We start from the raw sequence: 25,616 nt of genomic DNA on the forward strand, positions 1-25,616 counted from the left end.
GGCAAGTGTGGTAAAAAACCATATTGTTTTCATCCGATTAAAATTTGCATCTCCCCTTTTAGAAAGTAGGCACTTGCGTTTGCGTCTCTCCCTTTTTCTCCGTCTCATTTATTTTTTATTCACAAAACACCGAACCACAAGATAAGGCAAAAGAAGTAGCCACCATCATTTCCAGCTTCTTTTTTATAACTCCTTAACAAAATATTGTTCACTCTTGAATGAAGCTGCCCCGTTATTGTTTCTAGATAGATTGGCTACGTCATGTTGATAAGTTGTGCCATATCGTCAAACAGTAAGTACATCTGAATATCTAATGATCAAACATAAAAAAGACTAACACATTGACACAAATACACCTTAAAACAGAGCAAATACGAGTGCTTCCTTTCTAAGTTTCTATCATGCAAAATTTACATGTAAGCTGATCCCACACATGCATGCTTACTCGCCTCGCGGGGCACACAGAACCTGCGTAAATGATCTGTGGAAATCCGCTCTGTGATCATGAGGGCGAATATGGTTTTTGGGAAGCACTTTTTCGCACGGCTGCTCCCAACCTCCACGATGGGTCGTCTTCCATCGCCAGCTGCTTCGAGTTTTTTCTCCACCGCTCATAGATGACTTTGTACCACCACCAATGACAGCATCTCTGTCTACAAAATAAGCATGTTGTCGTTCGCTTTGATAATGTTCATGTTGCTCTGTGCAACTAGTATATTAGGGCTATGCATGCTAGCACGTGAGATTACCATGATTTATGTTCTAGATTTAATCATGAATACCTACTTACTCAACATCTTAAGCCAATTAAGTGTCCTAATTATAAACTAGTGATGCTTCTTTTAAAGTAACTTCGGCTCCTCGGGCAGGGGTAGCTAGAGTGTGATCTTTTTTTTACGAATCAGCTAGAGAGATAGCTTGTTGTGTCAGGAGGAGATGGAGGAGCAGAAGCTGCAAAAGTGGCATTCTTTATTTGTTCTTCTATATTTCTGGTTAGCCTTGACATTATGTGCATATATATCAATGGTTGCGGTTAGCAATTTTACTATGCTAGTCTTTAAAAGATGGGAAGGCAAGTATGCCCAGAACTCGTTTTCTGGAATTTGGTCATAGACAGTGAAAAAATCCCTTTTATTTTCTGGGTTTCCTGATGACAAGGGAAAGGACAATGTCCGTGGCTGTTAAGGACTTTTCATGGTATAGTGTGAGGAAATAGAAGGGATGAAAGGGGTGCTACAAGTCTGTTTCCTGACTTTTCCAGTGCCTGGTCCTAGCCATGAAACTCGATATTGGCAATTAAATTTTGTTGAAAAATAAAAAGCGACTCATTTCATGAAATAGAAGTAGTATGTTTTATTATGGTGTCCACTACCCCTCTCTTAATATATAATACCGAGCAGAGCTGTTGCCGCTGCCCGTGTTTTAAAAAAAAAGAGCTATGTTGTCAATAGCTAAAAACTCATGATTGTTGAAAACTACTTTCATGAATCCAGTTATATTAAATTTTTTAATCATAGAAACCTACATGGTAGATGAACTTTGGTTTAAAACGTTAAAAAAGATATAGAAAAAACTCATTTTAGGTCGGTATTAGTGGGGTAAAAGAACTTAATCTTATTATTCAGTTTCACCAATTGTTGTATGATTTAGATGTATGATACTTAGGTCTAGTGGCAGAGCTTCACATTAGTGCTATGGAGGTCCATCAATGGTATTTTTGTGGGGTAAATACAATTTTGGCACATCGATAGTGCCATTGCTTTGGAAAGATTAAATATATTAAGAGAATAACTATTTGTAATATGGATGCTAAATAAATAGTTTATTTCGTTATTTCTTGTCTCTCCTTTACCTAAGGCATCATTCCTTGATGTAGGTGTGCCAACTTCGCATATGATGAGATATGAGTTACATTTCAGTGGTTCCACATCTAATGGTGCCTATCTTGAAAAGGCGGTTGCTATATATTTGGACACATGTAACATTTCATCATCAAAGGAGACATCTGCCTTTTGATATATTTGGACACTTGAAAAGGTCCCTAGTTTGGTTTTGATAATTAAGTGACAACCTAGGTGGACTAATGTGCTTAAATGTGAGATACACAGGTGATTAGTCAATAAGTACATCATGTGTGAGCAACCTATGCCATGGAGGTAAAATGGCTTGGATATGTTGCAAGGTTCACACATGTGATGAATGAGCTCATTGCATATGAGACATGACATGGAGTCATGTGACTAAGGTGGAGAAGATCAAGACAATACTTGGGTTAATGGACCGGTTGCAAGCGTGAAGGGCAAGTTGGAGGCTTTGGAGCGATGGACCGCATGGCAGTGAAGCTTGAGCAAGACTTGGCGCCGATAGACAAAGGCAATGGTGAAGAGCAAGTAAAGTCAAGATCGATGAATCAATATGGTTCTATGATGATATGAAGTGGATCATATCATTTGTTGATCAAGGTTGGTGTATGTGTTGCATTAACATTGGAGGAGATGGAATAGACTGCGCAAGACAAATGTATATTTGTAGGGCATTTTATTTCACCGGTCATAGGTGTGTAGAGAAGTTTATGACCAGATTTAGGATAGATGGCTGTACTATCAAGAGGGACAAAACTTGTTTGCATATCGATCATCTAGTGCCACTCGAGTGATCTAAGTTTGCATCGTTATTAGGATCGAGTGGCGTGGTGAATTGAGTGACTAATCCTTTGGAAAATATTTGTGAAAACATAACACACATGCATAAGATGGTGAACACTTGGTGGTGTTGGCACATTTGCAAATGGGATATTGTTGGTGTTGAAACGGATCAACTTGAAGAGAAAAAGGAGAAGAAAAGTGCAAGTTATGGTTGTCCGGAGGTCGAAAGTTGCAACCTAACTCGTAGCCAAATCGTAGCCATTATAGAGGGTGGCACCACCCTTTCCGGTGGCAAAAAAGTGGGCACCGCCACCCCTAGGGCGGTGCCCAAAAACAGCAACAACACCCTTTCGTATTTCAGACATAACTCCTAGCTCTGAACTCCGATTTCGATGATCTAGCACTTTTCGGAAAGCTAACGAATAGTTCTACAGCCTTAAAGTGATGGTTTTCAATTTGGAGCAAGTTAGGGTCACCGAACTGTCCGGTGACCATGGCGGTGTGTCACCACCACTTTTTTCCAGAGAGGGGGGAACTTGGTCGGGGGCACCGCCACGCCTAGGGCGGTGCACCACCACCCTATGTCCAGTGCTAGGGGCTCAACGGCTAGTTCAAATTAGCCGTTGGAATTTGACCATTGGGGTGGGCACCGCCTTGTCCAGTGCCCTCGCAGAAACTAGCCACTTTGCTCCAACGGCTCTATTTGGCTTGGGGGCTATAAATAGAGGTGGAGCTCGGCCTTGGGCTGGTTGCTGAGCACCCTTAAGCCTTGTTGGCTTGTGTAGGTGTGCTTGGGAGCCCTCTAACTCACATACGCTTGATAGTGATCATTCAATTGAGTGTGAGTGTGATTCTAGTGCGATTGCATTGTGAGAGTGCATCGAGTGGCACTAGGTGATTGAGTCGCAAGCCGGTGGTGCTTGTTACTCTTAGAGGTTGCCACCTCCTGGATGGCTTGGTGGTAGTCTCCGTCGAAGCACGCAAGAAGCTTGTGCGGTGCTCCGGAGAAGAGATTGTGAGGGGTAACGTGGTCACCCCGCGAGAGCCGCGAAGAGCAACAACTAGTAGAGCGTGTCGATTGAGCTACCCTCACTTGGTTCATGATGGTTCTTGCGCACCCAACCGTGTGGGCTTGGGTATGGTGCTAATTAGCCGTTGAACCACCAGAGATGGTCGACACAACGGAAACTAGTGTGTTGGTGTGTTGGGTGGTACCTTTCTAATATCCTTTGAACCCACCAAGTGGATGGTCGACCACGGGAACTGGTGATCAAGGTGGAGAAGATCAAGATAAGACTTGGCTTGATAGACCGGTTGCAAGCGTGAAGGGCAAGTCGAAGGCTTTGGAGTGATGGACCGCGTGGCGGTGAAGCTTGAGCAAGACTTGGCGCCGATGGACGATGGCAACGGTGAAGAGCAAGTAGAGTCAAGATCGATGAACCAATATGATCATGTGATAATATGAAGTGGATCATATCATTGTTGATCGTGTTGGTGCATGTGTTGCATCGACATTGAAGGAGATGGAATGGAATGCGCAAGGCAAAGGTATAACCTAGGGCATTTCATTTCACCGGTCATAGGTGTGTAGAGAAGTTTATGACCGGGTTTAGGATAGATGGCCGTACTATCAAGAGGGGCAAACTTGTTTGCATATCGGTCATCTAGTGCCACTCGAGTGATCTAGACGGGATTCGGCGCTTTCAGGAAAATGGAATGCCTATTTTCTATTGCACCGGATGCAAATTCTTGTGGTTAGCACACTTGAGCAAGGGTGAAGAGAATGGAGAAGATGCTGGCGTCGGTAAACTGACCGGACGCTGGATCTGAATGCACCGGACGCTGGCAGGCTACGTCCGGTCACGCTGACATGGGGTGTAGCAGTAGCTGGAGAGTGACCGGACGCTGGCTGCGTCCGATCGCGTTCGACCGGACGCGTCCGGTCATGCTCGGAAGCTTACTGGAAACGACCGGACGCTGAGGGTCCAGTGTCCGGTCAGTTGAAGCTGCTGCGTCCGGTCAAGTCAGTGACCGTTGGAATCGGGACACGTGGTCATCTGTGAGCGACCGGACGCTGAGGTCCAGCGTCCGGTCAACTCGATCGGAGCGTCCGGTCGGCCCGACCGTTGCCCAGTGAAGGGGTAACGGCTAGTTTAGCCCCTAGGGCTATAAATAGAAGTGGCCTTCGGCCATGGCTGGTGTGGAGCACCTCAAGGGACTTAGTGTCCATGCTTGTGAGTGCTTGGGAGACCTCCATCACACATATACTTGATAGTGATCATTCGATTGTGTGAGTGAGCGATTCTAGTGCGATTGCATCGTGAGGTTGCATCGAGTGGCACTAGGTGATCGAGTTGCAAGCCGATGGTGCTTGTTACTCTTGGAGGTTGCCACCTCCTAGATGGCTTGGTGGTGGTCTCTGTCGAAGCGCGCAAGAAGCTTGTGCGGCGCTCCGGAGAAGTGCTTGTGAGGGGCATTGTGCTCGCCCCGCGGGAGTCGCGAAGAGCAACTTTAGTAAAGCGTGTCATTGAGCTACCCTCACTCAAGGGGTAGGTTCTTGCGGCGCCCAACGTGCGGGCTTAGCGGGTGATGCTAATTAGCCGCCGAACCACCAAGTGAGCGGTCGACACAACGGGACTAGCGTGTTGGCAAACACGTGAACCTCGGGAGAAAAATCATCGTGTCAACCTTGTTCTTCCCGTTGGTTTGCATCCCCGTTACACAAGCTTGTGTTTACTTTCATATACATTAAGCTTGTGTTGTTGCTGGCAAGTACGTGAACCGCAGGATATAAAATCAACCGTGTCATCTTTGTCTTCCGTTGGTTTGGCATCCTCGTTACACAGCTTGTATTTACATTTATGATACTTTGTGCTTGTGTAGTTGCTCTTGTAATTAGTTAGCTTCTTGCTTGTGTAGCATAGAAATAGCTCACTTGCGTGACTAATTCGGTTTGAGTAACCTTGTTAGTCGTATTGCTTAGTTTGTGTAGCTAAGTAATGTACGCTCTATAATTTGGCTTGTGTAGCTTTGTTATTGAGCATTGCTAGTGAGCTTAGGTGGCTTTGTGCTTTTGCTTACTAGATTGTGTAGGAGCTCCCCGGTTACTAAAGTACTAGTTGCATAGGTTTGTGTGACCTTGCAAGCTAGAATTGTTAGGTGAGCTCTAGCTAGCCCGGCACCTTTGTTGCCTAATTAGGATCTTAATAAGGTGCTTGAGAACTTAGATAGAGGGGTGTAGTCTTGGCTTGACCGATAGATTTAATTCTGCATTTATTTCTGTTAGCCGGCGTGATTAATTTTAGAAAGGACTATTCAACCCCCCCTCTAGTCCGCCATCTCGACCCTACAACACTCATAAGTCATATATAACAAAGCATTTCATTGACAAAGGCGACATCTATCTTTCCTTTACGACCATTGTTGTTTGACCATGCATTGTAGATATTACTTGCCATTCACCTATTCTATTTCAAAGTTGACCATGAATATTTATTTACAAGCATTCACTTGGATATTTGTTTCTAGAATTTTATATTCACTCTGCAAGCTAAGGATGTGTTTCTCTCATGTAAAACTCATGAAAGATCAGTAGTATCATAAGGATTGCATTTGAGGAGGTGATTTTAAGGGTGTTAAATGTAGAAGTGTGTAATATGTATTATTAAGCAGGTGCAAGGTTGTTTAGGTATTTTGCTATAGTCTAGAGACTTCCCTCAAGTATTATATATTGCCCTTTAGGGTATTGCAACACAACAACACAACTAGACTCTCTGCTCTCCATCATTGGTTCTAATAAACTAATGCAATCTAGTTATACCTATTTTGTAATATACAATATGCAAATCCCTAACAATTTTCTATATCTTTGGTACACATCAATAAATCCAACGTATATACCCATAAAAATTGGTTGTATATTAAATCAGTTATATGTCTTGTCTCAAGATATAATAGAAGTAAATGAACAATGTTATAGCAAGAAAACAAGCAAAAATAGACATAGGTAATCGTTGAAGCACAAATAGTTTTGCTTTTTAACTCCTCAAAATATAAATCGGTGACATTGTTTTTGATGGTTTTATACTATTTTGTAAGTTCTTCTACAACAAATACTAATCCTAGCTTTTTTCTTCATCATTTCCTCTTAAACGAGATATAGTGTTATGCCCTCCTCCTCCTTACCTATAAGAGTGGAACCAGTGTCCTCACATATGCAAGTCTATAATATGCTCTCCTCCACTCGCATCGATGAGCTGAACGACATGAGTGGGGCGGGCTTCGAGATGCACCGATACCACCTATATCGAGAAGCACACGTCACTTAAAGTCGACGAGGTGGATGACATGGGCGGACGGGCTGACGGGCCAGTTATGGCACACCGACTCATGGGTCGACAAGGCCTTTTTCTTCAATCTTCAGTAACACTTTTACCTCGATGAGACAACCAAGGATGTTAAAGATGGTTCAGATACACGTCTTCTTCATGCATGCTCTTCAACTATATTTGGAACGACCGTTGGATTGTGATAAAAGCATGGAGAATTTATTTGTTCTGTCTTTCTTTCTATTTTTCTATCCATTTGTAGTCTCGCTATGATGTATGTGGCTGATATGATATGCATGTAGGGCTAGATGAAAAGCTCGCTGCTCGATAGCTTGCTCAACTTGACTCGTTAGTGGCTCAACTCGGCTCGGCTCGTTTATATTTTTCAACAAGCTAAGTCTAGGTTAGCTCATGTAGTTAACGAGTCAAGCTGGCTCGAGCTGGCTCATGAGCCTACTGAGCCAAAGTTGTTGGCCTTAAACTTATATTGGTTTTGTATGACTTATGTCTTGCACTTTACAATTCGTTGATTGATGGTCGGACTTGGCCGCTATAAATTTGGGATTACTATGACTATCATTTTGTTTAAATGGATGTATCGATAATCAATAACAGATTATGGATGCATTATGTATGGTATGGAGTGTGGATCATGGATGTATGGTGTAGTATTATCGAGGTTATAACCTCGGGTGGTCTCAGGGCACCGATTAGTTAGTATTGACGATAGTTAACAACTATTATAAACCGTTAATTAAACATGTATAAGGGCATAAATGTAATCACCAATGAAGATTTAGGGGTTTAAACTAATGAATTATATGAGCTTTGATGATTTCATGACTGCGGAAGGATTTATCTAGAAAACGGCTCCTAGGACTACTGTCATACACTCCAAACGAGCAAACCGACGATAATAAGTGATTTTACCCGCGACACCTATGAAAGTCGACCCAAGACGGAGCCCAAGCCTCGCCACTAGAAGGAGGAGCCCACCTAGCACCATAGTGGGCTAGCTAGCCCACTAGGGAGGCCACTCGGCCCATGAGGGTGGCCCATCACCCTCCATCACCGTGTACTCTACCTATGATCTACACCCTTGATTCTAAGGCGGTTTTAGGTCGGTTCATCCAATGGTGGTCGAGAGAGTTGACGCGGATCGATGACGTGGCAATTCCTTGCCCCCTACTCCTCCTAGAGTCCTTACCCCTTACTCCACCTCGATTCCTTGGCTACTACTCTACCTCTGGCCTATATATAGCAGCCCTTATCCCCTTCCCTCATCAGATCCTGAAACCCTAATTCATATTCTCCTCATGAGGATCAGAGCTAGCTATCAAAATAAGATTAGTCCTCTATAAGACTTAGTCTTATAATTAGAAATAGTAAGATAGTGAGTGAGGGAAGAGTTTAGAGGAGATGCCGGACTTGCTCTCTCTACAGCTTGTGCCTTGGTGGATTCAAGTTCTAATTAAGTTTGCTTCTGAGATTTCTCTAACAATTAACTTCTGATTCAAGTAAGTATCTTATTTATATTGTTTTTTAGGTTCACGACTCTTTTGAGTGCTTTATTCCTGCACTAGAGGGAGTAGAGTATTAATTGTAAGTGTAAGCGTGGTGCTTAGACTTAGGTTAATCGTGGATGCACCCTGTATTTCGGATCGATGGTAGCTCGTGAGGGTGACTCTTATGGCCTAGTTGAATCCTTTATAATCCACCTCCCGTCTGTAGGCGCACGTAGGACGTGGTTGTGAAGGAAAGCATCCTCTGCTGGTGTCTTTCCCTAGTAATGTCCCTAGTTGAATAGTAGAAGACATAAGCTTACCCAAGTCAGAACTAGAGAATCTCAGTTGTCCTCTCTACGCTCCTATTTACCCTAACCTTGTTGCTACTCCTAGATAAATTAACCCTTAACCTATTCACTACCCCTCGTTAAGTTAGACCATAGTTAGTCTTACACGTTTCCCTATGGATATGATACTTGGAATATTTTCTGGTGAAAGCTACAGTAGTATCTATACGCTTGTAGATTTATCTGTGTGCGTTAAAATATACTAACAAGCTTTCTAGCACCGTTGTCGGAAAACGGTTGTTGAATTAACTTCAAGCCTAGCTTAACATTTTTTAGCATGGATTCCACTCCTATTTATCGATATGCTAAACCCACGAGTGCAAGCCTAAAGCCACCAGAATCCTTAGAGCCTATCATAACACCTAGTTATGAGCTACGTCCGTGTTTAATAAAATTGATTTAGGATAAATCCTTCTCAGGAGAAGGTTATAAAAACCCATACTCACACCTATGTGAGTTTGAGTAGATCTATGCATGTTTGCGTATCACTGGCATGTCTGACAAGACCTTAAGATGGAAGTTATTTTCGTTCTCTTTGACGGGAAAAGCTAAAACATGGCATAGTCAAAACGTAGGAAGTGTGCAAGGAGATTGGGAAACGTTATGGCCTAAATTTTGTTTATGTTTCTTTCCCACCTCTAAAGTGGTTAGCCTTCAGAAAGAGGTTCTAAATTTTAGACAACTAGAAGAAGAATCTCTTGGTACATTGTGGGATCATTTTAATAAACTCATCTTCATTGACCCAGACCTTGCCATTTAAGACCCTGTACTTCTTCAATATTTTTACATAGGTCTTAGCAAGGATTCCATGGAATCCCTTAATGCAGCCTCTAGAGGAGCTTTCTTTAATTTATCTACTAGTGAAGCAAGGGCTGTGCTTGATAGAATTAGTGGAAAGACTTCCTGCACTAGCATTCATAATGAACTCCCCGAGAAAGGTAAGGAATTATCCCCCGATCAAGAAGAGGAAATTCTAATAGCCAAATCACAACCACTCCAATCTCAAGATTTAGCTATTAATCCTGAACCATCAATACCCCAAATCCCCCAAGAGAAGAAGGAATTCTACCTTTGGAAATCCCTATTGAAATTAAGGATGATCTTTTTTATGCTGATTTTGAGAAAAGCTTAAACTTTCTACTACATAAGAGACCTTCGAGCGAATATAATTCAAATCCTCTCAAGAAGGGATCTCTTAGAAAGTGTCCTTATTCTCATATAGGATATTGGGAAGAATTCAAGGATGGCATGTCTAGTGAACCCATAGAAGGAGAGCCAAGCTATTTAGAAGCCACTCCTATTCTCTCCCCTTCTATGCCCACATTAGATGTCTTATCTAAACCCCCCATCTTTCAACCCATTCTTGACCCTAATGGTCCCTCTTATGCTTTCTCTCCTAAGTCTTATGATGATCCTAAAAATTCACCAAGACACCCAAAGCATAGGAATCATGAAGGCCACAAGAAAGACCAAGAAGAGCAACAACGATGGTTGGAGGATATTAAGAACTTATGTACCATTGCCATTGAATGGATGGACGAGGCTTTAAATGAGATCAACCTGAGAGTCACCGATCCATGAGAAATCTTGGACAATAAAACGTCCAAAGAATGTCATAGGCATGGAATAATGGAGACAATGTTTTCACCAATAGACATTTATAAAGAAACACCCTTAGAACTTGAAAAGGAAGATAACATCAATGAGCATAGGAAGTTATTGCATGAACACCTCATCAAATCCATTCTCACATGAGAAATTTCCTAAATCAATTGGTCTCTCTAACATTGCCATACACAAGATTTTCAATCCCATCATACTCTATGTTCATAAAAACTTTGAAAGGGTGGTTGTAGATGCATATGTTTATCATAAATATTGTAGATCTCATTGTATAAATCTTGAGACCCACGCCATCTGCTCCTCCTACCCAGCATGCTTAGGGAACCCAGGCATCACCCGATAGAGGTTCATCTCGATCCGCAGCTACATGGCGGTAAGGGCAGCACCAGCTCCTTGCTGGATTCCCGCCACCATGGCCCGCTCATGGTCCTCTGCCACGATGAACCCCTGGAGGCGAGCTGTCTTCTCTTCATGACGAGAAGCCACCAGCTGCTCCTCCAATGCTGGCAACAAGATGACACCAGGATTAGAGACCATGAACATACATCAAGACGACAAGATATGGGGAATCCTTACCCACAATGCGGGCCTAGGCATCGGCGGTCGCCGCCTGAGCGGTGGTGGCTTTGCTATTTGAGGCTGTGAGAGCGGCTTTGGCAGCGTCAAGGGCGAGCTCCAGCCGCCTCGCTTCATGGGCCGCTATAGAAAACTGCTTGTGGGCTTCGTCTGCCTCGCGGATGAGTTCGATGAAACTCTCGGTGGTCGCCTAGGGATGATGAGGATGCGCTCGACCTTGCCACTGGTGGGGCCTCAGTCGAGGCAGCGCCAGCGACCCTTCTTGATGCAGCATGAGAAACGGCCCTGAGGAGCGCTCGCGATCAACTCAAGTCAACCTCAAAACTCAAAATATTGCTTGAATACTTACCCCTATTCGCGTAGCAAACCACCAGCCTCTGGCATCTCCTCCCACGGAGGGTTATCGTGGTCCATCGACTCAAAGGGGAAAGAAAGCTACGAGCACATGAAGACGAGAAGAGGGAAGCAGTAGGGCAAACATTAAAAAGCAGATGATCCCCTTTGTTGTACTAGCTCTCCTAATTTATAACCACAAGAGCTAGCCATAAGGGATACCTTAGGCGCATGCACATTCACCTTCATTTACTAACCATTTTGGAAAATTTTGCAGATGAGGTGAAGCGATCGGGGGAAAGGCGGTGCGATGGTTGCCCACGAAGCGGCACTGAACTAGGTAAGCCTTGTGTTTCCCCACTTTGTCCATACCATTTCGATTCATGCGCCCTGTACTTCGCGGAGCATGATCGCTCGTAAATGGGCACCATTACGCCATGACGTAACTAAGGAGGCCAATAGCCCTCCAAGGTCATGCGCAGAGTGACCTACCACGACCACGACCCTGCATCGTACTTAGGAAAACTTATCTTGGACTGACCCTTAGAAGGACTTGAGGCCACAAAAGGGATAGGGCAGAGAGGAGAAGGGCTCTACGGCTCTAATCGGTGGTACAGAGCCACACAACCATTTATAACAGTGTTTCAATCACCGCTTCAAAGTCTCCTAGGTTAACCCCCATCCGGAGGGAAGGCATCTTGCCCTCTGGCCACTGTGGAGGTGGTTGGAGACCAACGGGATTGACGGCTGACGATTCACGGGACGTCTCACATGAGGCACAACCAAACTCCAGGTCCCGCTCAAATTACCCATAGACCCCGACGAGGCGCACCACTCCGACCATGTGGTTACGGTGGACATGCCTCTCCCCGTGTGGGGCGAAACCAAAATATGCCTTTAACAAGGCAACATGACCACTTGAGGTCGACAAAGATGCCAGGGAATGAATGGAGTTGGATCCCCGTAACCCAAAAGAAGTTAGGGCCATGCTCAACTAACTCTTCCCCGCATCCTAGGTCTTAGACCTAAGGCTAGCTTTGTAGACTCATCAACCATTAGAGGTTCATGACCTCTCCGGGAGAGATCGGCAAAACAGATGGCTAGGGTAACATGGGATGCAGAGCCCAAAACGTGGTCACAACTCGGTCACATGGAATAAACAAATGGTCTAAGACCCACGAGCCAACGCACGACCACAAAAATCCTCGCAACTGTGTAGAAAGAGGTCAAGGAGATAACCTCTCGTCTCAAACAAGAATTCTGTCAACCCTAGACAAAGGCACGACCCCAACCATAAGAATCGAGGGGGCGTTGTGAGGGAAGCCTAAAATTTGAGGGGAAAACTCTCCCTGCTTAGCCCCTCTAAATCTCTAATACAGGAGCGGGCGCAATGCCCACAGGGTGCTAAGACCAAGTGTCATCACGATGACGATACCTCGAAAACAACTAGAGGAGAATGCCATGAGCGCAGGGGATGACCTTCTCGTCGTGCCATCACCTCCGGACCAAAGCGTATGGGAAAGGGTAAGGTCACCACTACCAGCACTCTCTGGAAAACACGAGGGGAAAGACGAGGCACCCATAGTTCTCCGGAGAGGTTGATCATGGCCATTAGGACTAGTGTTTCAGCGAGCCCAAACCTAGAGGGTTTGGAGACTGCTAAAACCACTGAGCCCAAAAAGGGGCCTAAGCACCTCCCCGGTCCTCTCCTGCTCGCAAAATCCCATCAAGCACCAGTTGTTGAAAGGGCGACGTCAACTCCAGCCACCATAGATGACCCTCAGAGGGACATATGAAGGGAGCCACGTGGCTCTCCTCAAACTCTTCTCTCCCATCTCATCGCTCTCTCAGCAGGAAGGACAGGAACAATTTGTGAACAACTCATGATGACTTCAAACGATAGGAAGGTCTCCATTTATAGGCCCAAGAACAGACCGAACAGCCTAAAACTCCCAAGCCGCATGGCGAAGCACGGGAAGCCACAACCAATGTCAGATGTCCGCGTAAGAATGGGCAAAATCGAGACTCTCATAAAGGCAGGACAAGTACAACGTCGACGAGACTACTTAGCCCCGCCTGGTCATGAACCCCGATACGCAGCACACTAACATGGTAAGGCTTAACAATCACGTACCATGACGCCAGGGTGACCTGATAAGATGGAACGCAGTGGCCACCTACCGCATTAAAAGCACCAACCCGCGAAGGGTCGAGCAACGAAGCTCGCACGAGCCACAACTATAGACCCACGCTCAATGTGCACGTCTTTCAGCGCTTTCACGATCACTTCGTGATCGCAATACACTAGCTGGCGAAGGACTGAATGATCGAGGCCCAGCCAAGCCGAGCAAGCCAGGGCGGATGCTAGGGCTAGGGTCAGCCATGACCTCTTTCTACTTCCTTAGCCGCATGACGCTCAAAAAACATGCGACCTTGCCCCTATCACAACCCCTAAAGAGGACGGGGAGAGGTCGAGCCCCGCTAAGTACACCTACTCTAGCAAGGGCAGACACGTCTCACCGATCCCGCAAGGACCGAGAGGATAGCAATCACCTCGGTCCGGTCATATGCTAGCCCTGCACCACAAAGATCAAATAGGACAACTCGTCTTCGGGCAGTGACGACAGGCACGATAACCACCGGTCAGATACAACCCGACAAGATGCATGTACGATCTCACCCTGTTACGGGACGGGATCTACGACAGGGGCCTTGACTTAAAGGCCACCCGAACCGACGAGAGCCACTGACCCAATGATTGGTATCGTGGCCCTCAGCTCCACAACGACGACATAAGCACGACTACCAACTCTTATACCGCGCCTCATGAAATCAGGAGATGACGACAAAGACCATGGCTGAAGACCACTGTCGCACAGGACGGCTGGTGAACCATCACCGTGCCTACAGTGTCGCCACGGCCGGCATAGTAAGCACCACGCCACATCCTGCCACGACGTGGCCACAAGACGATGACGACAACCACGTCTGGACGCGCTCCACAAGATGGTGTAGCTAGCAAGCCAAGTTAGCTAGGACCTCCCTCAAGGCTCACGACCCTCGGTCGGGAGAACCACCTCCGCTATATGCGCCCTAGGCCCCGAAACTCTATATAAGGGCGGCCAGGGCACCCTTTCGAGATCATTCTGAGTCCCTGACTCATTCACTCATTCTCCATCGTAGAAGGCCTCCTGAAGCTTCCCTTTGGACAACCCAACGCCTAGCTTAGGTTCTCCTACCTCTTCCACCATTCTTGCACCATCCATTGTAAAAACTTTAGAGTATTTAAGCGAGGAACACGCACTCGATCATCTCTGAGACTAGACGTAGGGCCCTGGTCTGAACCAGTATAAATCCTCGTGTCTTTTAGATGCTACCATCGTCTTCCTGGAGCAGCGCGGCAATCGTATAAGTTTATTAGTCCGGTTTACGAAACATCGACAAGTACTATAATACATTGATATACTTGTACGCATTTAATTTATTTGTTTGATTTAAGGCTTATAAATAGACTATTTTTATATTATTATTATTCTCAAGCTTTAGATAAAAACATATATTATATTTTCTATGACCAGCCAACTCGAGCTCGTAAATGAGCTGAACCGAGCTAAACGACTCAGCTCGAGCTCGTAAATGAGCTAAATCGAGCTGCCTTGTTATCTTAGCGAGCCAGAACGAGCTGGTCTGAGCTGGCTTGTTAGCTTGCCCTGCATGTGTGCATTGATAATAGAAGGACAGTTCAGGTGCTCGAAGGTAGGCGAGGATGCTCGTGTTTTGTCGGAGGGGCCGAACTCCTGGTCAAATTGTTGCATGTGTTTCATTTTTCGATACCTAGTCATATGTGGTGGCGGTTTGCTTCATCATATTTGCCTGCAACGAACATTAGAGCACCCAACGATGACGAGGCCCGGCCTAAACAAGTGTGGCGTACCTTCCCATAGGAAGACGTGACACCGAGGCTGTCGTCTCTGTGTGCTAACTATGAAGCAACGCCATGGTGACGAAATCCATGTGGCGCATGACAATGTCGTACGAGACTCTTGCCCCCTTTTGGTAGGGCTTCGTCTCCGGCTACTTGCGGCTCATCTTAAGGAGCCCTGCCAATGGACACCTAAAAAACGGCTCATTGCAAGGAGCCTGAGCTATTTTTGTATGGAGGAGCCAGAACTAGAAAAAGCGTCTTCTCTTAGCTCATCTTCACAAACCTAATACCAATTACTACAAAACTACTACTAGAACTGTTTTTGTCAAACTTTTCCTAAAATGGCCCTAACTCCAAAAAAAAAAACTTCTTCCCATGAGAAGCCAGGGCCGAAGCCCTTTTACGAGGAGCTAGAGCCCTCCAAACGGGCCCTAGATCGATCATACAGAATTAACCATGGATCTATCTTTTCTCTTTCATTTCGCTAATATTAGAACGGAAATTTTCTCGTCATGGTGCTACTTCTGATTTTTTTATATGAGTTAGAATAACCAGCGACCAACAGTAACATAGAGTCCAATTATAATAATAATAAGACGTATTAAAAGTTCGGTGTCAAGCACGTTGTGGTATTTGGAAACGGAGGTTACCCAAGCAGTTTGCCCTGCTCACGCCAGACACTGCCATTACCACACTCTCTAACCCTGATACAGATCAGGTGATCTCTCTCACAGGCCTTGTTTGGATCCATGGGTTAGAGTTAGTTGGAGCTATTTGGGGCTCAAATAGCCCTAAAGTATCCAAACATGAGGGTTAGATTGGGGTTATTTGCATCTAACCCACCCAAAAAACTATCCACCACAAGAGATGCTTATTGAGGCTATTTGAGGTGGGGCCCACTGGAAAAGTGTTTTTTCTCCCGCACGGGATCTCGCTCCCGTTCCCCACCCGCACTCGTCTCCCTCCCGTTCCCCACATGCGCGCCGCCGCGGATCTCGCCACACGCACGTCGCCGCCTCCCGGCATCCGCGCTGTCGCGTCTCCCCAGCCGTGCCGCCGCCTCCCATCGATGGACGGAGACGACTTCGACGCATGGGGCTCGCAGCCGTCGGTGAGCGGCCCTGGCTACGCTCGCGCTGGCCTCGCGGATCTCAACCTCAACTCGCAAGCGCCGGCGGCGGAGGTGTTCCCGGGGCTTGGGCTCTACGGAGCCGTCCTCCAGGGCAACGTCGACGAGCTCCTCCCTGGCCGCGTCAGGGGCTCCGGCCTCCCTCCCTATCGTCCACCGCGAGCCGGAGCAGGAGACGCGTGGGCGACTCCAGCCTCACCCTACGCCCGGCAACTCCACTTGTTTGTGTTATTTGTGAGCGGGAGGAGGGCACACAACAGCCGGCCACACCAAATCCGGCTGGGAAGGAGCCAAATGATTGGGAAAGTATATTTATTGTCAATCTAATCTTTGCATCCAAACACCTCTTTGGCTAGAGTTAGTTTAGGGCTATTCATGAGCTAGAGAGTAACTCTAACCTCTAACTTAGTTAGAGTATCCAAACAGAGCCATAGTCATAATCACCCGCATGCGGCTGCAGCCGCAACCTGCGCGCTAGCTCACGATCAGACGCGAGTACGCGACATTATCCGCCAAGGCGGCCACGGCACCCGCCCCGTGCCCCTCTCTACCTGCCGTGTCCACTGGCTGGACGCAGGCACCGACGACCCCGCAGGCGCCGGGGGCGCGAGGACCACGCCCCGGACGAAAGCGACACCGCACCAGCAGCAGCGCACTTGCGCGTCGCCCAGCGGCGGTTGGGGTTCGGGTCGGGTCGACGCGCGGCGGGAGCGGTGGAACCACGTGCGTGCGTGCGATCGCAGAGCCAGGGCCGCCCATGTGAGGCGCGCCAGGACGGGCGGGGAAACGGACGAGCCGAAGCCATTAAAAAACAGCGGAGGAGTTTTTGTTCACTGTTCAGCCTGCGGTTCTGGATGGACTGGAACTCCGAGCCGCCGCCCGCCGCTCCCCCGATCTACTAGCTCCGCGGGTGAGCCCGCGCCGCAGTGATTCGATTGCCCGCGCTCGTCGTCTCTCGTCGTACGGCGGCCATTGCTTCGCAGTTACTGCTGCTGAATGGCGGTAACTAATGGCCTAATGGGTAGTTAGTTTAATTGCGGTGGGCGGGGGCAAGTGGCGCGTGACCGACCGACCGACCGTCGGTTGCTCTGCTTCGCGTCGCATCTACCGACCCCTCACCCACATGGAAAGCGAGGAGCGCTCCAGCTGCTGCGACGGAGACTGAAGAAAGGGCAACGAGCCAAGCGCTCCTCCCTTCCTTCTTCCTTTCCTCGACGTCAAGCTCCGTCCCTCTCCATGGATTCGATCTGAGAGGTGAGGAGCTGAGGCCGGGTCGGGAGGAGGAGCTGCTGAAGGGAGGGATAGCTCATAGCGCGCATCGGCAGCGGCGGCCATGAGCTGGAGACGAGGCGGAGGAGGCGATGGCGGGGTGTCGAGGAGGTGGGCTGTCCTGCTCTGCGTCGGCAGCTTCTGCCTCGGCCTGCTCTTCACCAACAGGTAACCCAGCCGCTGCTCCGGCTCCAGATTCCTTCCCGCGCCTCCAATTCGAGATTCTTGGCTTATTAGCGCTGCTCGCTTGTTTGAGTTGGCCCCGGCTCGAGACCCCTGGCGTTTGATTAGCCCTCTGCATTATCGGGGGATAGATTCCTGTGTCGCCGTGAATTCGCGTTCGCTGGATTTGGGTTGGGCGTGCTGTTTTGTTTCCTTACATGTTTCTGGATTCCATGGGCGCGTTTGCTGGTTTTCTATGCAATTGCTATTGAGCTGGGATTTTGATGTTCCATGAGACCATGAGGTGCGGATTCAGTGGATTGCAATTGCAATATGGGGCCATTTTCCTTTGCCAATTGGGGTGGTCCTTTTATGGATAGTCCTACTCAGAATCCAGAATGCACTTGTAGCTTTGTACTCTCTGCTGGCTTCAGTTTTGTAGCACTGTAACAGTGCACCAAACGTACGGATGTCTGGTTCATCAATTTCAACTAGTATCATGTGGTGCTCCGCGAGACCTAATGATCTATGCTTCCTTACGTTGCCATGATCCTCTGTTTCAGAATGTGGACACTGCCTGAGGCAAGTGAGATTGCTAGGCCAAACGCAAATGTAGAGGAAGGCAACGTGCCAGTTGCTGCGGAGTGTGGTTCTAAAAAGGTAGGCTGCTTCTTTCTACCCCTTCTAATTCCTCCAAGAATTCCAAAGGCAGAGACTCGTAGTTTTATTCATGCCTTTCTATTGTTATTAGAACAGCTGCCACAACAAGTTAGCGTTATAAAATTCAGTGCTTTACGGTTAATACAATGCCATGCTTGGAATCATTGATGATACTTTATTTTGTTATTATTATTTGGTACCAGGTCCAAGAAAAGCAAGATTACAGAGATATTTTACAAGTTCAAGATAGCCATCATGATGTACAGTATGTATTGGCCTTTCTTTCTTGACCTAATGTCTGTCCCATGTTTGAGATTATCGATTCTTTTATTAGTCTTCTGGTTGGTGTTTACGTATACTTGGATGTAGAACACTAGATAAGACGATAACAAGCTTAGAGACAGAGCTCTCAGCTGCAAGATCACTGCAAGAATCCCTGCTGAACGGTTCCCCTGTTGCGGAAGAGTTTAAAGTTTCTGAATCAATTGGGAGGCGAAAGTATCTTATGGTGATAGGGATCAATACCGCATTTAGCAGTCGCAAGAGGAGAGATTCAATACGTTACACCTGGATGCCCCAAGGTTCTAATATTAAAATATAATGTACATGTCATTGGTTTGGAATGTTTCTAGTTACCATGCTCTGAATAACTAATATTATAGTACTTAAAATTAGGTGAAAAGAGGAAAAAGCTTGAAGAAGAGAAGGGGATCATAATTCGGTTCGTCATTGGCCACAGGTGTGATGGAAACATACTTTGTGGCTATCTGTAGTTGACGTTTACAAGAAGTTCTGGGTTCATTTATTTCAACCGTGAAAGTAACTTGTTTCCTAAAAAAACATGAAAGTAACTTGCCTTAAGCTGCACGTGCCTTGCAGTGCTATATCAGGTGGCATTGTTGATAGAGCAATTGAAGCAGAGGACAGGAAACATGGGGACTTCATGAGGATAGTAAGTTAATTCCCTATTATTTTCGCACGGGAGTGATATAGGTGGATTTTGTTCTGAGTTTTGGTCAGACTGCTGGATTTTCCTCCCTATTCACCATGGTTGCAATTTTATTCAGGATCATGTTGAAGGATACCTTGCATTGTCAGGCAAAACCAAGGCCTACTTTGCTACAGCTGTTTCACTATGGGATGCTGACTTTTATGTTAAGGTTGATGATGATGTGCATGTGAACATAGGTAATCTCCTTGTGAGAACTTTACGCTCTTTGTTGATCTTCAGTTAGGATTTAGGAACTCCCGGTTACTTTTCAATAATCATCAGCCATTTCCTTTTTTGTACACTTAAAACTAGATGTACTAGCTGGTGAGTGAATATTTTTCAAAAATAGCATATGATAAGCCCTGGCAAAGCATCTAATGCCGAAGTTTTGCATTTGCAGCAACACTTGGACAGATTTTGTCAAAACAGGCATTGAAGCCGAGAGTATATATTGGATGCATGAAATCCGGACCTGTCCTATCTGAAAAGTAAGCATATCTTATGGACAGAATCCAATTGTCTTGAGGATAGGGATAGCAATTTACTGAAAGATATTGGACATGTTTGTCCTTTCCTCCAGGGGCGTGAGATATTATGAACCTGAGCACTGGAAATTTGGGGAATCAGGAAACAAGTATTTCCGGCATGCTACTGGTCAATTATATGCTATTTCGAAAGATTTGGCAACCTATATATCTATAAACAAGTGAGTTAACATGTGCTTGAATTTTCTCGAAATACAGTTCATTTTAGGATTTTTCACTGACTTAGTTGCTATTAATCCAACTATGCCAGGCATATCCTGCACAAGTATATAAACGAGGACGTTTCATTAGGATCTTGGTTCATCGGGTTAGATGTTGAGCATATTGATGATAGGAGACTTTGTTGTGGTACTCCCCCTGGTGAGCTTCTGTTACATGTCTGACAAACTTAAGTTTGTTCGTTCATCATTCATGAGGCCTGATCATTTCAACTGCTCTTTTGAAACATAACTATGGAAGTTTGGAACTATTTGATAGACTGAAGAATGTGAAATATTTTCACGGAGTCTCATTTTGTACCACCTTTAATCACAGACTGCGAATGGAAAGCTCAGGCAGGGAACATCTGTGCCGCGTCATTTGACTGGAGATGCAGCGGCATATGCAACTCCGAGGGGAGGATCTGGGAAGTCCACAACAAGTGCGCCGAAGGCGAGAAGGCGCTGTGGAACGCCACTTTCTAGCACAAAAAAAGAAACATCAACAGAAGCTGCTATATAATAGATCAAACCATTCTGACTGTTGTTTGTACATTGTCCCACGGTTTTGTGTGTATGTAATTCATTGTAGGTAGCTGTGATCTTGTAACGGGCTAACACCGACGAAAGCGGACCACAATTTTATGTAGCGTCTGTCAGCCGGTGCCAGTGAAGAAGATGAAGATGAAGATGAAGAAGGATATGATATGAGTGGTGATGCATTCTTTTGTGCGGTAAAATGTCTAAGGTGGTCATTTTGTACCGATCTCCTGTACTGTATGTATGGCTGCCGATATGTGATACCAAAAACAATAAAACTTTCATGCCTGCCTGGCGCCTTATCTCAGTGATTTTCAAGTATTTCTTGTGAAAATCAGTTGAAACTAGAGTGCAACGTTCACTTTGTGCCATAAAAGTAATAGTAAATTTAGTAATCGGTATCCACTTTATGCCATAAAAGAAGTAACTTAGCTTTACTAGTAAATTCGTTCTGAAGCTACCACTGAATCATGTGCAAATTGTGAGCTAGTACACCTAGCCTACACGTCGGAAGCTTGGTACCACTAAGATGCACGCGCCTAAACTGGCAAACGAGGCCCACAGGTCAGTGACAGGGTCCGCGTGTACCAGTGCGCTGGACCAGTGCCAGTACTAGACTTCGTCATCGTCTCCCCTCCTTTGTCAATTTGCCCGCGCAGGCTTTCCGTTCCCGCCATCGTTTCCCTCCACTGCTCACTCCTCCCTTCCCCGCCCGCCTCCTTAAAATCTCCTACTCGTCCCCCGCCAATCACCCCACGCAATCCACACATCTCAGCTGCTCGCCTCGCCTGCGCCGCCGCCATCCTTCGCCCAACCGCCTGCCATGGACCGCCGCCTCCGAGCCTTACCGCGCGCCTCCGAGCGCCACCAGCAGCAGCAGCACCAGCGGTTCCTCCGCCCCGGCGCGCTCGCGCGGCTCCGGGACTCGAGGATCGTGGCCCGGTCCGTCCGGTCGTCGGCGTGCCTCCTGCTCCCGCGGTCCGCCCCTCCGTCCCCCGCGCGGCCAGTCCTCGCCGCGGACGAGCAGCCCGCCGCGCCGCGTTTCCTGGGGACGACGAGCGGCTCGGGGCGGTACCCGCTCCGCAGGAGGGTCGCCGCCGCCAGGGGCGTGTCGTTCTTGCCTCCGCCGTCGCCGTAGCCTGACACGGAGAAGTTGTTGTCGGGAGCGCTCGCGCCGGCGCCGGATCTCGTCTCCTGGCGCCGCGACTAGTTGAGAAGTTGTGTCTAGAAGTCTAGATTTGTGTTTAGTTCAGGATCACCCGTGCAGATGCTTTGCAGTTTCTTGGTTTACTTAAAAAAAATTGGATTTGAGAAGGAATAATCACTCCGGAATTTTGTTCCTGATTCAACTGAGTAGTCTTCAGACTCTTCACCTCGCTTGCAAGCTGCAATGCGGATGCAATTGCTGACACATGACTATGTATGTGAGACGAGATGCCTTGTCCCTTTCGGTTTTGCACTTCCATCAGTGAGGGTTTCATAGGAAAAGGCAATAGGAGGATAGATTTGGACGTTTTTCAAGATTGGATGGTAGCGCTGCTTTGAAGCAGAACTGGATCCACAGGCACAGCATGAACTTGTGGTTTGTCTTCTCTTCTGAGATCAGGAGGCTTGTGTGTGCATGATCTGATTGGGAACAAAATCCGAACGGTAATGCTATCATTAAGCATGTTTCGCTCGTCTAAAAAAACAAATCAACTCCTGCACCCCTCGCTCTCCTCCCGCCCTTATCCCTTCCGTGCTCCTTGTCCCCAACCGCAACGCCCGGCGTCCTCCCCCATCGGTAGCCCCTAACGTCCGTAGATCCGGTGGCTCTCTCCCCTACCCCGACGAGATCCATGGAGCATGAGCGAGATCTGCTAGCATCCTGCGAGATCCATGGAGGTGGCGCGTCGGTGTTGCAGGGGAGTTGGCGGCTCTCCTCCACCCTGGTGCGCAGCGCCCTCTCTACCCGCGGCTGCGCCCTCTCACACACCGGCGACCAAGCTCCCCTCACCCACGCGGCCCTGGCGCTCCTCGCCCCCCATCCCTCACCATCGCCGCCGAGCCAAGCCTGGTACTGGTGGTGTTGGTGGCAATGGTGCTCGTGCGCCGCCGCTCGCCACCGGTTTCGACCTGACTTCCCCTCCCATATGTTGCAACAAATGGTAAATTTTATGTTTCGGTAAAAAAAGGTAAGTTGTTCAGCTGATGGTTTTTACGACTGATAAGCCGGCTGATTCTGTTTTATTGTGAGAGAAAAACGTTGTATGACTAATAAACCAAGCTGATGAGTTTAAGCAAATAGGTTGATCCGTGTATATGATTTTCTGCACCACTTTCATCCATATTTCTGCAATTGTGCTGATCCCGTTCGAACGCACGTAAGGCACTGACCAGACACGATGCTCGTCAATCCTAGAGTTCTTAGTGGCCTCGTTCGGCTTACCCATATTCTACTTATTCGACTTTTTTTTATCGAAATAGTATTTTTTTCTCTCACAATAATTTAGCTAGAACAATATTTTTCATCTAGTTTCAGCCAAAATTTTGCCAGCAGAACAGGGCAGTACACGGTGACCGATCGAGATACGGAAATCGTAGTACAGCACGGGGTCACCCACCCCATTCGAACGTTGGAACAGAGTTCGATTTCGCGTCTCAATTCTCAAACATGGAAACCCTGCCGTAACGAAATTCTGAATCAATCAATCGACAGTCACGAAATCTGTCCGATATGGGGCCCTCGGTTTCCTTGCATGCATCTCTTCTGCTCCCTTATATACCCACCTCCCGACGTGGCACGTCCAGAGAACCTCTGTCTTCTCGTCCTCGCGCACGCACGCTAGCTCTCGCCATTCCGCGATCATCCCGCGAGAGGGCGACGAGATGCAGGTGACGGCGGCGTCGGCGTCGATGGCTTCGGAGGCGGAGATGGTCGTCGAGGCCGGCGGCGGCGGGGAGCGCAAGAGGAAGAAGACGCTGGGGCGCCGAAAGATCGACATCAAGCCCATCAAGCGCATGGAGGTGAGGCACGTGTGCTTCTCCAAGCGCCGCGAGGGCCTCAACAAGAAGGCCAGCGAGCTCTGCGCGCTGACCGGCGCCAAGGTCGCGGTCATCGTGTACTCCCCGGCCGGGAAGCCCTACTCGTTCGGCCACCCCTCCGTGAGCGCCGTCGTCGAGCGGTACCTCGACCTCGACCCCGTCTCCTCCGCCGCCGCCAACGACGCGTTCGAGGCGCCGCCGCCGACGATGATGTACGAGTTCGACGGCGAGCGCGACCGCCTGTGCGAGTCCGTCGCGGCGGAGGCGCGGCGGAAGGACGCGCTAGACGCGGCGGCGCGCGAGGCCGGGGTGTGGACCGACGACGTCGTGCGCCAAACCGAGATGGCCGAACTCGTCGCCATGCTCGCCGCGCTCGAGCGGGTTAAGGACGACGCCGACCATGCGATGAGGCAGCATCAGTGCGCCGCGGCGGCGGCGGCGGCGGCGGCTGGCGGCTGCGACGCCTGCTACTACGACCTCGGCGACGGCACGTCGTTCGCGGTTGATGATTATGGTGGCGCCAGCAGCAGCAGCCATCATCAGCAGGCGGCCGTGGACGCGCTGACGATGGCTCTTCTGATGGGCGGCAACGTCGTCGGCCATGCCGCCACCCACGCTCCGATGCTGCTGCCTCCTCCTGATCTCCCGCCGGCGGCGGCGCCGGTGCCACTGGCTTTCAACTACGGCTCTGACCACAGCCATGTCACAGGCTATGAAGGCTATGCCTACGACCTTGGAGATGGCGGCGGCCATGGCTCCACTTATGAAACGGAAGCAGGGTGTTACTTCGGGCCAACGGCGACGTGCAACTTCTCTGGGTAGCTTTGCGTCAGTTTAATTACTAGTACTATTACTACGTGTTCACTTAATGGTGAATAATAATGCCGTTGTGCCTTAGGTCTACATGATCAATATGCACGCGCCTAAACTGGCAAACGAGGCCCACAGGTCAGTGACAGGGTCCGCGTGTACCAGTGCCAGTACTAGACTTCGTCATCGTCTCCACTCCTTTGTCAATTTGCCCGCGCAGGCTTTCCGTTCCCGCCATCGTTTCCCTCCACTGCTCACTCCTCCCTTCCCCGCCCGCCTCCTTAAAATCTCCTACTCGTCCCCCGCCAATCACCCCACGCAATCCACACATCTCAGCTGCTCTCCTCGCCTGCGCCGCCGCCATCCTTCGCCCAACCGCCTGCCATGGACCGCCGCCTCCGAGCCTTACCGCGCGCCTCCGAGCGCCACCAGCAGCAGCAGCACCAGCGGTTCCTCCGCCCCGGCGCGCTCGCGCGGCTCCGGGACTCGAGGATCGTGGCCCGGTCCGTCCGGTCGTCGGCGTGCCTCCTGCTCCCGCGGTCCGCCCCTCCGTCCCCCGCGCGGCCAGTCCTCGCCGCGGACGAGCAGCCCGCCGCGCCGCGTTTCCTGGGGACGACGAGCGGCTCGGGGCGGTACCCGCTCCGCAGGAGGGTCGCCGCCGCCAGGGGCGTGTCGTTCTTGCCTCCGCCGTTGCCGTAGCCTGACACGGAGAAGTTGTTGTCGGGAGCGCTCGCGCCGGCGCCGGATCTCGTCTCCTGGCGCCGCGACTAGTTGAGAAGTTGTGTCTAGAAGTCTAGATTTGTGTTTAGTTCAGTATCACCCGTGCAGATGCTTTGCAGTTTCTTGGTTTACTTTAAAAAAATGGATTTGAGAAGGAATAATCACTCCTGAATTTTGTTCCTGATTCAACTTAGTCTTCAGACTCTTCACCTCGCTTGCAAGCTGCAATGCGGATGCAATTGCTGACACATGACTATAGCCCTGTTTGGATACTCTAGCACAGCTAG

At 48.4% G+C, this 25,616-nt stretch overlaps 4 protein-coding genes across 4 annotated transcripts; all 4 read left to right on the top strand.

The window, feature by feature from the left end:
* The first annotated feature begins 17,493 nt into the window (after nucleotides 1-17,493).
* Nucleotides 17,494-21,096, top strand: LOC136475783 (probable beta-1,3-galactosyltransferase 2). The gene is made up of 11 exons (XM_066473375.1): nucleotides 17,494-17,848; nucleotides 18,406-18,502; nucleotides 18,706-18,767; nucleotides 18,872-19,083; nucleotides 19,178-19,241; nucleotides 19,382-19,454; nucleotides 19,570-19,690; nucleotides 19,894-19,981; nucleotides 20,074-20,199; nucleotides 20,289-20,398; nucleotides 20,573-21,096. The coding sequence occupies exons 1-11, from the start codon at nucleotides 17,745-17,747 to the stop codon at nucleotides 20,719-20,721; spliced, it is 1,206 nt and encodes a 401-aa protein (XP_066329472.1). The 5' UTR covers nucleotides 17,494-17,744; the 3' UTR covers nucleotides 20,722-21,096.
* Nucleotides 21,097-21,368: 272 nt separating this feature from the next.
* On the top strand, nucleotides 21,369-22,233 carry LOC136471160 (uncharacterized). Its single transcript, XM_066468889.1, has one exon. The coding sequence runs from the start codon at nucleotides 21,599-21,601 to the stop codon at nucleotides 21,911-21,913; it is 315 nt and encodes a 104-aa protein (XP_066324986.1). The 5' UTR covers nucleotides 21,369-21,598; the 3' UTR covers nucleotides 21,914-22,233.
* Nucleotides 22,234-23,643: 1,410 nt separating this feature from the next.
* Nucleotides 23,644-24,621, top strand: LOC136468592 (agamous-like MADS-box protein AGL28). The gene has a single exon (XM_066467104.1). It carries the CDS (start codon nucleotides 23,644-23,646, stop codon nucleotides 24,619-24,621), a length of 978 nt encoding a protein of 325 aa, XP_066323201.1.
* Nucleotides 24,622-24,946: 325 nt separating this feature from the next.
* Nucleotides 24,947-25,479, top strand: LOC136471161 (uncharacterized). Its single transcript, XM_066468890.1, has one exon. It carries the CDS (start codon nucleotides 24,994-24,996, stop codon nucleotides 25,306-25,308), a length of 315 nt encoding a protein of 104 aa, XP_066324987.1. The 5' UTR covers nucleotides 24,947-24,993; the 3' UTR covers nucleotides 25,309-25,479.
* The last annotated feature ends 137 nt before the right edge of the window (nucleotides 25,480-25,616 follow it).

Source organism: Miscanthus floridulus, chromosome 8, assembly GCF_019320115.1.
Source record: "Miscanthus floridulus cultivar M001 chromosome 8, ASM1932011v1, whole genome shotgun sequence".
In the NCBI taxonomy this organism is placed as follows: domain Eukaryota; kingdom Viridiplantae; phylum Streptophyta; class Magnoliopsida; order Poales; family Poaceae; genus Miscanthus; species Miscanthus floridulus.